The sequence below is a fragment of the Gigantopelta aegis genome, chromosome 13 (assembly GCF_016097555.1).
Source record: "Gigantopelta aegis isolate Gae_Host chromosome 13, Gae_host_genome, whole genome shotgun sequence".
Classification (NCBI taxonomy): domain Eukaryota; kingdom Metazoa; phylum Mollusca; class Gastropoda; order Neomphalida; family Peltospiridae; genus Gigantopelta; species Gigantopelta aegis.
In genome coordinates this window covers 15,830,862-15,842,752 of record NC_054711.1, presented here as the reverse complement: position 1 = coordinate 15,842,752, position 11,891 = coordinate 15,830,862, and the positions used below count along the sequence as shown (strand labels likewise).

At 39.8% G+C, this 11,891-nt stretch overlaps 1 protein-coding gene across 2 annotated transcripts; it reads right to left on the bottom strand.

Annotated features, from left to right (window-relative positions):
• Positions 1 to 4,489: 4,489 nt before the first annotated feature.
• Positions 4,490 to 10,727, bottom strand: LOC121387531 (neurotrophin receptor-interacting factor 1-like). Of its 2 annotated transcripts, XM_041518682.1 has the most exons (3): positions 9,956 to 10,727; positions 8,602 to 8,692; positions 4,490 to 6,213 (listed from the first exon to the last, which is right to left on the bottom strand). In XM_041518682.1, the coding sequence occupies exons 1-3, from the start codon at positions 9,987 to 9,989 to the stop codon at positions 4,518 to 4,520; spliced, it is 1,821 nt and encodes a 606-aa protein (XP_041374616.1). In that variant the 5' UTR covers positions 9,990 to 10,727; the 3' UTR covers positions 4,490 to 4,517. The 2 variants fall into 2 exon arrangements, with proteins under 2 accessions (XP_041374616.1, XP_041374615.1); XM_041518681.1 differs by lacking the exon at positions 9,956 to 10,727 and having other exon boundaries at positions 8,602 to 9,320.
• Positions 10,728 to 11,891: the final 1,164 nt, after the last annotated feature.

Sequence of the window (11,891 nt, the reverse complement as noted above, 5' to 3'; positions counted from 1 at the left end):
CAATTAAATTAAGTATGAGGATACACTGCTCATAACAGTTTTATGTTTCAAAATGTTAAAGATTGATTTACTTGACGATACCACTAGAGCACATTGATTTACTAATCGTCGGCTATTGGATGTCAAACATTTGGTAATACTGACACATTGCAGCCAGTGCACCACGACTGGTATATCAAAGGCCGTGGTATGTACTACCCTGGCTGTGGGATGGTGCATATAAAAGATCCCTTGCTGCTAATCGAAAAGAGTAGCCCATGAAGTGGCGACAGCGGGTTTCTTCTCTCATTATCTGTGTGGTTCTTAACCATATGTCTGACGCCATATAACCGTAAATAAAATATGTTGAGTGCGTCGTTAAATAAAACATTTCTTTCTTTTTGACACATAGTCTTAGAGAGTAAATCCGTATACATTTTTTTGTTTCATTAGTAGTAAGGATCTTAACATTATATGTACCATCCCACAGACAGGTGCACTGGCTGGAAAGAGAAATAGCCCAAATGGGCCCGTCGACGGGGATCGATCAGGCGAGTGCTTTACCACTGGGCTACCAGTTTCATTAGTAAATGTTAACATTATAGGCAAGTAGAATTAATATCTGATGACTCAGGCTGATAAGTGTATTTAATACTTCAGCGAGTATGTGATGGGGAACGTGGTCACTCAGTCTGACAAAACATTTTGAACACCCTAGACCTAACAGAAGTTTATTTTGAGTCTGTAGTTATTATAAAACAGGTCAATTTTTACCTAGGTTCTACTTCCTTCTTTTAAATTCAACTATTAGACCAAACATACGTTTATCAACACACCGAAGCACATTCATAGTTTGCACACGCATCACGCAGTTGCCCCGTACACGTGCGTGGGGTGTCATTCTCAATTTTGACAATTTTCAGATAGGTCCATTAATCGCTGTGGAACATTATTTCTGTCAATCATTTTCATTCTGTTGATCATATAGTTATTATTTTGTTTTTAGTCATTTTTATTGTTTGAATTTGCGATTTACTGATAAAAAAAAAAAAAAAAAAAAACATCAAGATCTTTGGTGGTCATAAAACCTACTGTAATACTGAACTACCGGTTGTAATGTTTGCCCAATTAATTCACTATTATCATATAACCATTCCCCACAGCTAATATACATTATGCCATTTGTAAATTCTTATTAGAAGCCCCCTACGTTTTTCGAAGTGTACATATTCCTACAAACAGGACCCAAAACATTGTTTGATCATATGTCAGTCGTAAAGCACAGCTTGGAATGGAAAAAGCCCAAATCACCAACATATCCATCACAGAAGGTCCATGATGTGATGCATCAAATCACACGCAATCTTGTGCAAGAAAACTACAAAAAACACTGATCAAATTAAAGTAATATTAACAAAATCTATTTTATTCTCACATCCATATATACATAATAATACACACCTAAGAGATTCGCTAAGAAGGTAGACCTACCTAGAATTATAAAAGGGGTCAGGCGTGGTACGGGGGAGGATTTTGGCAGTCGAAACCACTCTCTGCTCAAGCAAAAAAAAATGTCAATATATTTTTCGGGAGAGCATTCCGTATAAACTTCGCTAGCTAGTTCAGACCATCACCCTGCTGAAAGTCGTGCACACCACCTTACGTAAAGCACTGTTTGGAATGGGATCCATCACAGAAGGTTCATCCTGCGATGAACCCAATCACACGCAATCTTGTGAGAGAAAACTACAAAAGTGCGGTTTAAAGTTTGTTTTGTTTAACGACACCACTGGAGCACATTCATTCATTGATTAATCATCGGCTATTGGATGTCAAACATTTGGTAATTCTGACTTGTAGTCATCAGGGGAAACCCGCTACGTTTTTCTTAATGTAGCAAGGGATCTTTTATATGCACTTTCTCCCGCAGGCAGGAAAGTACATACCACGGCCTTTGTCCAGTTGTAGTGTACCGATTGGAATGAAAGAAAAAAATGTTTTATTTAACGACGCACTCAACACATTTTATTTACGGTTATATGGCGTCAGACATATGGTTAAGGACCACACAGATTTTGAGAGGAAACCCGCTGTCGCCACTACATGGGCTACTCTTCCGATTAGCTGCAAGGGATCTTTTATTTGCGCTTCCCACAGGCAGGATAGCACAAACCATGGCCTTTGTTGAACCAGTTATGGATCACTGGTCGGTGCAAGTGGTTTACACCTACCCATTGAGCCTTGCGGAGCACTCGCTCAGGGTTTGGAGTCGGTATCTGGATTAAAAATCCCATGCCTCGACTGGGATACGAACCCAGTACCTACCAGCCTGTAGACCGATGGCCTACCACGACGCCACCGAGGCCGGTCGGTTGGAATGTGGAAAAACAAAACAATCAGTTGAATGGATCCACTGAGGTGATTCGATCTTGCGGTGCAAGCACCTCAGGATAAAGTAATGTTAACAAAAAGGCACAAATAATGTTAACAAAAAGGCACAAATAATGTTAACAAAAATATTTTTTATTCTCACATTCACATTTACATAATAATAATACAGGCTCGTACATAAAATAAGAGAAGATACTAAGACTATTATAAAGGGGCGCAGGGCGGGGGCACGGCACAGGAGGTTGGGTCAAGAGGGGGGACTTCTGAATATTTCTGAAAATATGTTCCGCCGCGCATTATGTCCAAGAATATTATATTGTAAGCCAGAATGTCTAAAACAAAACCTGATTCAAATGTTCGTATTCAGGTGCGGATATAAGTGGGAACCGAAGGAGCCCGCCCCTATATTTGGTCAAGTATGTGAAGTAATTAATTGTTGGGTTTTTGTTTTGTTTTTTGGGGTGTTTTTTTTGGCAAGATGACAACGCCACTAAATTATATTTCGTTAATGTTAGAAACTGGGGGGGGGGGGGGGGGGGGGGGTGAGGAGCGGGGGGGGCTCACCTTCCCACCTGATGAAAATAAAGGTTTACTTTTTTTTTTCTTTTTTTTTTATTGTTTGTTTCTTTGTTGTTGGGGTTTTTTTTTCTTACTTTATACATATAAAGATAAAAATCTTGCTTGTGCCCCCTCGCCCCGCCCCCCCCCCCTCCCCGTGCACTAGAGATTGTGCCCATCCCCATTATGGATTATGCCCACCCCCCCCCCCCCCCCACCTCAACTAGAAATATCGTGTGTGTATGTTGGTGTGTACGCGCGCGCGTGTATATAAATGGGAACCAAACAACAAAACATAACCTAACGTCGAGTGTGAGAGAGTAGCAAAAAAGAAGAAGTTTGTTTTGTTTAACGACACCACTAGAGCACATTGATTTATTAATCATCGGCTATTGGATGTCAAACATATGGTAATTTTGACATAGTTTTAGAGAGGAAACCTGATACATTGTTTTCCATTAGCAGCAAGGGATCTTTTATATGCACCATCCCACAGACAGGATAACACATACCATGGCCTTTAATATACCAGTCGTGGTGCACTGGCTGAAACGAGAAATAGCCTAATGGGCTCACCGACAGGGATCGATCCCAAACCAACCGCGCATCAAGCGAGCGCTTTACCATTGGGCTACGTCTCGCCCTGAGAAAGTAGGATGTACAATGGTTAGAAAATACATCAGTTCACACGCAGTGAAATTATATAACTATTAGACAGGTAATATAGAAATATAATATAGCATATATAAATACATACAAGTAATATACACTAATATAATATAACTGTTATACAAGTCAAGGGCGGACCCAGGAAATATTTTAGGGAGGGGACCAAGGGAAAAAAGGGCACTCAGTGAAATTGTAAACAAATTGTTTTAAAAAAAAAAACGGGGCACTTTAATTTTGTAATATTATTAAAAAAGTATTATTATTATTATTATTTTTTTTTTTTTTTTTTGGAGGGGGTGTCCCCTCCCTATGATCCGCCGTTCCAAGTGATTTACAAATGATATATCGGTATGTGACATACACATTCACACATCATAATATATTACTGATATACTAATGACTTACGGTGATATACACATAAAAATAATATTCATGTGATACACAAATATAATTCAAATGATATACAACAAGTAAACGATCAAAATTTTATATTTACAAATATACAAACAAAGAAATTGTATTACAATACAACCATAGGCACTCAGCAGTGCCGACGCAGAAAGCATTGCTATTATTATCTGGTATTTGTTATGCTATTATTTCTACTTAAATGCCGTCACAAGATGGTATGAATTTCAGAGGTTGAAATTATGCGAATTATGACGTCATGTAGAAAACTGTTTATGTTTAATGTTTAATGTAAGCATGACAAACATGTAGGTTATTTTTAATATATATATATATATATATATATATATATATATATATATATATATATATATATATATATATATATATATATATATATATATATACATACATATACATATATATATATATATATATATATATATATATATATATATATATATATATATATTTGGGTTCGGGAATGGAACTGGCAAATCAAGTAAATATCATTACTGGACTGATTGAGTCTTAATATTCTTCAAACCGGAAGTGACTTTCTGAATTTCCGGATGACGCGCCGCCTTGTGTCGTAGCATGTTTCCGGACTGCGAGAAGCCACGCCCACAAACGTCACACGAGTATGGGCGTTCTCCCGTATGGAGCCTCACGTGCTTCGTGTAGGTGGAGCAATCGATGAAATCCCGCCCACAGTACTCACACTTGTACGGACGCACGCCGGTGTGCGTTCTCTCGTGCGTGTGCACGGACGATCTCTGGGCGAACAGCTTTCCACAGAATTTACAGGCATGAGTTTTAGCTTTACCGTTCGTCACGGGTGGTGGTGGTATAACCGCAGCTGTGCTTTCTAATCCTTTGTTAAATCTCTCCGTATGATCCAATGTAAGCTGGCCTCTTTCTGCCAGAACTGACATAGCTGTTTTGCGCGATGTCTTCGGGTTCTTTGCAAGAATTCCTGTGTTACACAGAATGTCTGTATTTCCATTGTTTTGAAGCTGAAGCAACTCCGTGTAATCACCATTTGCTCTAACACCATTCTCCGTGCCACACAACTCCTTATATTTGCCACTTGCCTTTTTTTGTACACCATTTTGGATGTCACACAACTTCTTATATCTGCCATTTGCTTTAACACCATTTTGTATGCCACATAACACACTAGAATTATCGTCTGCTTTTCCGTTGTTGGTAGATGTCGTTAAGCTCTTAATGCCGTATGTCTCGGGTGTAAAGCCCTTGCTATCAGTTCCCAGCTTAGAGTGACTCTTCAGTGAAAAATCTATGGCAACAACCTGTTCTTGTATGTCATTCTTACATTTCTTTTTGCTTTTTAAAACGCGGCGTCGTTTTCCTGGTTTCGTGTTTTCGTCTTGTATCCGGTCATTCTTTGACTTTGGACGAGACAGATCCAGCGCTTCTGGCATCCTTGATTCATCATTCTCCAAATTCTGCTGGTTTATCTGCGACAGACTTTGCGATCGACCAGGATTCGGTGTTTGGTTTATTTGCGCTGGGTGTCGAAAATGTCTGTTTAAGCGTTGTATGTCCTGTTGCGAAAAATCGTTTAATCTGTTGTTCTGGGGAGGGGTTTCCGAGAGATACTTAGCGACATCTTTTACAGAGATCAGACTACTTTCTGGTGGCGAGTGTTGCGATCTGTCCTCTGAATAAGTACTGGAACTGACGGCTGCGTCGCTGCTGTAGCATGACCACATGACGTCAGATTCACGTGACTGCAGCTTGGTAACGTAACATCCGCTTTCGTCTACAGAAACATCTCTTAATCCACTCGATTTCCCTTCGGATGAGGACACTACACTGGCTTGAACCGGAGCTACAGAAGATATCGTCTGCTTTTGGGAAATGGTCGATTCTTTATCGTCTGCTTCTTCTATTTTGACCTCCTCAAATAAAGAGAAGTTTTCCCCAAGGCAGACGTCACTGAAAGATACCACAGGCGTCATCGGATGCTCACATAACAAGGACCCACCAGAAGTGATCAGAGATTCGCCGGACGTGATTGGGGATTCGTCTGAAGTCAGCCTTTCTAAGTCATCTTCTTTGGGGTTCAGGAAGGACAGAGGTTTTGACGGACAGACCAGGTATCGTTTTGAATGGTGCGGTCGTCGGGTGGCGACCATTCTCTCGACCTGTTGGTTCTGTAGCATGCTGCTCAGTGTTGATGAACTGAAACGAATAATTGGTGGATGACGTGAAGATCATTATCGACAATCATAACATAACTAGACACCATAATCTTGGGACACTTTAGGCTTTCCATCTGGGAGGTGTGGTGGTTAAGCCATGGGACTTTAAAGTCACAGACCCTAGTTTCAACCCGTTACAATTAAAGGGACAGACCCTAGTTTCAGCCCATGAAAATGCACACTTACGTTTAGTTAATCTACAATCTACAGTGTGAATCAGGAGTATATGACATCAAAACAGTGAAATACCCTTAAAAATAAACTAAAACTCGATTAGCACCGTTACTTCTGAGATGCATGTGCGTTTTTAAAAATATGAAAAATGATAAACTCTAAGTAAAGCATGCTTTCAATTATCAAAAAGGGTTCTAATAGTCACAAATATGCATTAGTGTTTAAAAACTAGGGTATGTCCCTTTAACACTAAGTTTAGTTAATCTAGAAGCCTGCAACACATTTGGATAAAGTCACAACAGTGTGAATCAAAAGGTTGTGACATCAAAACAGTGAAATACCCTTAAAAATAGACTGAAACTCGACTATCATCGTTACTTTTCAGATGCACGTGCGTTTTTAAAAATATGAAAAATGCATTTTGTGATATTAAAAACACCAGAATGACCAGAAACACTTCCGATGTACGGAAATGATAGTCTAAACACTAAAATCTAAGTAAAGTATGATTCAGTTAAAGGCGCAGACCTTAGTTTTAACCCCTAGAAAATGGACACTACGTTTAGTTCATTTACAAACCTGTAACTCATTTGGATAAAGTTACAGTAGAGTGGAAGAAGAGCCTGTGACGTAGAAACCGGGAAATATCCTTAAAAATAGACGAACTCAAATCAATAACCGCTACTTCTCAGACGCACGTGCGTTTTTAAAAATGTAAAAAAAAAAAAAAAAAAACATTTTGTTTTGGTATTAGAAACATCGGGATGACCAGAAACACTTCGGTTCCACAAAAACGGATACTCTAAAGAATGAAATATAAGTAATGTTTGATTTTAGTGATCATAAATGGCTTTATTAGTGAAAAATATGCTGTAGTGTTTAAAAACTAGGGTCTGTCACTTTAACAAAACACCGACTCTAATGGTGAAAAACATGCTGTAGTGTTTAAAAACTACTGTCTGTCGCTTTAACAAAACACCGACTCTAATAGTGAAAAATATGCTGTAGTGTTTTAAAAACTAGGGTCTGTCACAAAACACCGACTAATAGTGAAAAATATGCTGTAGTGTTTAAAAACTAGGGTTTGTCATTTTAAGGCTGGTAGGTACTGGGTCGCACCCCGATACCGGCTCCCACCAAGAGCAGGTATAACGACTCAATGGGTAGGTGTAAGGCCAAAACACGACTTCTCTCTCACTAACTATGGGGGCGAGACGTAGCCCAGTGGTAAAGCGCTCGCTCGATGCGCGATCGGTCTAGGATTGATCCCCATCAGTGGACCCATTGGGCTATTTCTCGTTCCAGCCAGTAGTCCACAACTGGTGTAACAAATTCCATGATATGTACTATCCTGTCTGTGGGATGGTGCATATAAAAGATCCCTTGCTGCTAATCGAAAAGAGTAGCCCATGAAGTAGCGGCAGCGAATTTCCTCTCTCAATATCTGTGTGGTCCTTAACCATATGTCTGACGCCATATAACCGTAAATAAAATGTGATGAGTGCGTCGTTAAATAAAACATTTCCTTTCTTCCTCTCACTAACTACTAACCTGGACAGACAGCCCAGATAGCTGAGGTGTATACCCAGCACAGCGTGTTTGAGCTTTAAAGAGACTGACCCTAGTTTCAACCCATGAAAATTAACACTAAGTTTAGATCATCTACAAACCTGTAAAACATTTGGATAAAGTTCCAACTGAGTGAAATACGAGTCTGTGACTTTGACATGATGAAATACCCTCTAAAAAGAGACTAAAACTCGACTCCATAGCTGTTACTTCTCAAACGCATGTACGTTTTTCAAAATATGATAAATGCATTTTGTGATATTAAAAACACCAGGATGACCAAAAACACTCCGAATGTACGGAAATTGATTATCTAAAAAATAAAATCTAAGTAAAGTATGATTTCAGTTGTCTCTCTTCTCTTTCGACATGGAGAATGATGTGGATGATTTATTCTAAATGATTAAATAACTTGAATAATAATAATAATAATAATAATAATAAAAATAATTATAATAATAATTTTAAAGTTGATCTTTCAAAATGGCAGCTTTGACGTTTGGCCTACAGCGAGATTTCAAACTAGCTGATGTGTGCGCATGCTAAAACCTTCATTCTGTGTAAGCAATGAGATAAAATGTTATTATATAATCATCATCATTAACAGGAAAAGAATGATGCTCACCTCATGACAAACGACTTGAAAGCTTTGTAATGTTCCGCCATTATGTTGTGCTGCAGCTTCAACCACGGGTGAGGGTGGTCCGTCGGAGAGGCTGAAATACGAGATAACGTGACGTAATAAAAGAATGTCTTTAAGGATAACATTGTATTTTCTCTTAAATAAAAAATGCAAATTTCATAGCTCATATACCCGCCCCACTCCCCCGCTCCACCTGTCTTGGGCACATCTGCGGGAAATTACCCTCTATAACAAAGGCTCTAGAAACTAACCCTAACCCTATACCTAAAACTACCCTAACCAATGAAAGCGGGGTACGGGTCGAACTCATGCCAGAAGTGTTTCTGGTCATCCTGTTGTCATCCTGTTGTTTTTAATGTCACATGCCCGTAGGAATGACTTTGGGAGTGTGTGGGGGTAAGGGGGGAGGGGCACTGACGGATCGAGTACAAACTCTATATCAGATTTTAGTTACAATGACAAACATCAATGTGATTAAAAAAAACAAAAACAAAAAAAACAAAGCCCTCTCCCCACCACCCGGTTGCTACGGGCCTGTATGACAAAATGCAAGGGAGCACCAGCAGCCCATTCAAATCGGTAGCAGGCGGGTGGGGGTGGGGGTGGTGCTATGGAATTTGAATGGAGCAGTTAAATGCTCATTAATCGAGAATAGCTCGTTAATTTTAAACCTCTACGATGTTGTTTTTTAGAAACGCACATACCTGATATAAATAACGTTTATAAAGACGAACTGTTATCTGTTTTTAAAGGGTACTTCCCCCTTTTCAACGTCACAGACTCTTGTTTCACTCTATAGTAACATTATCCAAATGCGTTACAGGTTTGTAGATTAACCAAACTTAGTGTTCATTCTCATGGGTTAAAACTAGGGTCTGCGACTTTAAAAAACTTCAGACATTTTGAAACAGACTAAAAGAGAGACTACTTAAACTAGTCTGAAATATTAGAAAGGCATTCATTCATTTGAACCTATCGTCGTGCCTATATCCAATTACGGTTCAAGCACGCTGCCATGGGCACACACCTCAGCTATCTGGGTTGTCAGTGTCCAGGACAGTGGGTTAGTCGTTAGTGGTTAGTGAGAGAGAATAGGGTGTAGTGGTCTTACACCTACCCATTGAGTCGTTAAAACTCGCTCTTGGTGGGAGCTGGTACCGGGCTGCGAACCCTGTACCTACCAGCCTTATGTCCGATGGCTTAACCACGACGCCACCGAGGCCGGTTATAATGGCAATATACTCACAAGTATTTTGTACATTGTGTATCTGGTAAACAAGTTATAACTTTGATTTGGACTTTAGTATAAATTAGTTGACTTTTTTGTTCTACATACCATAAAGACTTGAAAGTCCAGATCCTCTTAACATCCTCACATTTAAACATAAATTCCTTCAAAATACAACGTTTCTTGGTTATCTTGTAGGCCTACTGTATAATGAATATATTTCCTCGTCATACATAAAATCCGTCGTATGGACGTCACCTTAAAAAAAGAAGACACATTCTTATTGGTTGGACGACAACGACGGGAATACAACACGGCTTCCGATTGGTCAGTCGCTAATAAAATGGAGTTGACACGTTGATAATTAGCAATGCACTTAACTTGGTAAAAGATATTCATTCATCTTTGGATTAAAAAAAAATGGCTTGGTGCTTTATGCGGAGGGATTATCGGTTAAAGACCCAAAGCCGATTAACTCGCGGTGTCTGCGTCCTGTGACAGGGGATGCGATTGTGTGGTTGTTTGAGATAATTGGCCCGGCGGTTTAAAGTGTTAATTGCTGGCTTCCCTCGTGAGATAAACGACACTTTGCGCTCTTCCCTGCCAAACAGGTAGAGAGATAGACCTGTTAGCAGTTATGTGGTTAATTACAAGATTAATTTAATCCACTACAAATACAAATCTTTGTAAGATATTCTAATCCGAATAATACACAAAGATTTGTGATATGGTATCCTATAGGCCAGTGATAAAGCGTTTAAAGAATATTTGGGTCTAGTATGTTTTACCGGTAGATAAAAGTTTAATATATTTTAGTGTCGCTGGCCTCGGTGGTGTTGTGGTTAAGTTATCGAACTTAAGGCTGGTAGGTACTGGGTTCCATTCCTGGTATCGGCTCCCACCAAGAGCGAGTTTAACGACTCGGTGGGAAGGTGTAAGACCACTACATCGACTGCTGTCTCACTAACAACTAACTCACTGTCCTGGACAGACAGCTCACATAACACAGGTGTGTTCCCAGGACAGCGGGCGTGGACCTTAATTAGATATGATCTGTAATTTAACGGATCCCACCAAGAGCGAGTTTAACGACTCGGTGGGAAGGTGTAAGACCACTACATCGACTGCTGTCTCCTGGACAGACAGCTCACATAACACAGGTGTGTTCCCAGGACAGACAGCTCACATAACACAGGTGTGTTCCCAGGACAGACAGCTCACATAACACAGGTGTGTTCCCAGGACAGCTCACATAACACAGGTGTGTTCCCAGGACATCGGGCGTGGACCTTAATTAGATATGATCTGTAATTTAACGGATCCCACCCACAGCAAGTTTAACGACTAAATGGGAACTACATCAAATTATCTCTCACCAACCACTAACCCACTGCCCTGGACAGACAGCTCAAATAACTGAGGTGTGTGCCCAGGACAGCACGATAATAAATATAAATACAATGAATGTCATCGTATATTCTGTCCAGAACCCAGTCACCGGCTAAGTCAGATATTGTGCCCAGAAGAGACGTGCCTGAACCCTAATTGGAATCGATATAGGCACGTTAATATGATATCCTATATCCTTTTGTGGAGACAGAGGTTGAACAGGCGTGCTTGGACAATTCTCTGATGAAAACACGCCCAAAAATACCCATACCTTTATTTATTTATTTATTTTTATTCGTTATATGCTCAGACCATATACACTGTACATGAGGTAAAAATACAATATAATACAGTGTAAGTAATGTGTGTGTGTGATGTGGGTAAGTGTTGGCATGCTTCCATCAGAGAACTGTTCAAGCACGCCTGTCATGGGCACAACCTCGAACTTCACCAGAGAGTTCTGTCCGTGACAATGAGTAAGTAATGCTAAAGTAATGTTATATATTGGCCTACTGATCTCCATTGAAGAAAGGAAATGTTTTATTTAACGACGCACCCAACACTTTTTATTTACGGTTATGTGACGTCGGACATATGGTTAAGGACCACACAGATATTGAGAGAGGACACCCGCCGTCACCACTTCATGGGCTAC

What these genes read in the sequence shown, in the direction of transcription:
- LOC121387531 (XM_041518681.1), bottom strand. Translation starts at nt 8,786, where the DNA reads ATGAGCTATGAAATTTGCATTTTTTATTTAAGAGAAAATACAATGTTA. An exon ending in TTCAAGTCGTTTGTCATGAG is followed by an intron (nt 6,214 to 8,601) that starts GTGAGCATCATT and finishes TATTCGTTTCAG; the next exon opens with TTCATCAACACTGAGCAGCA.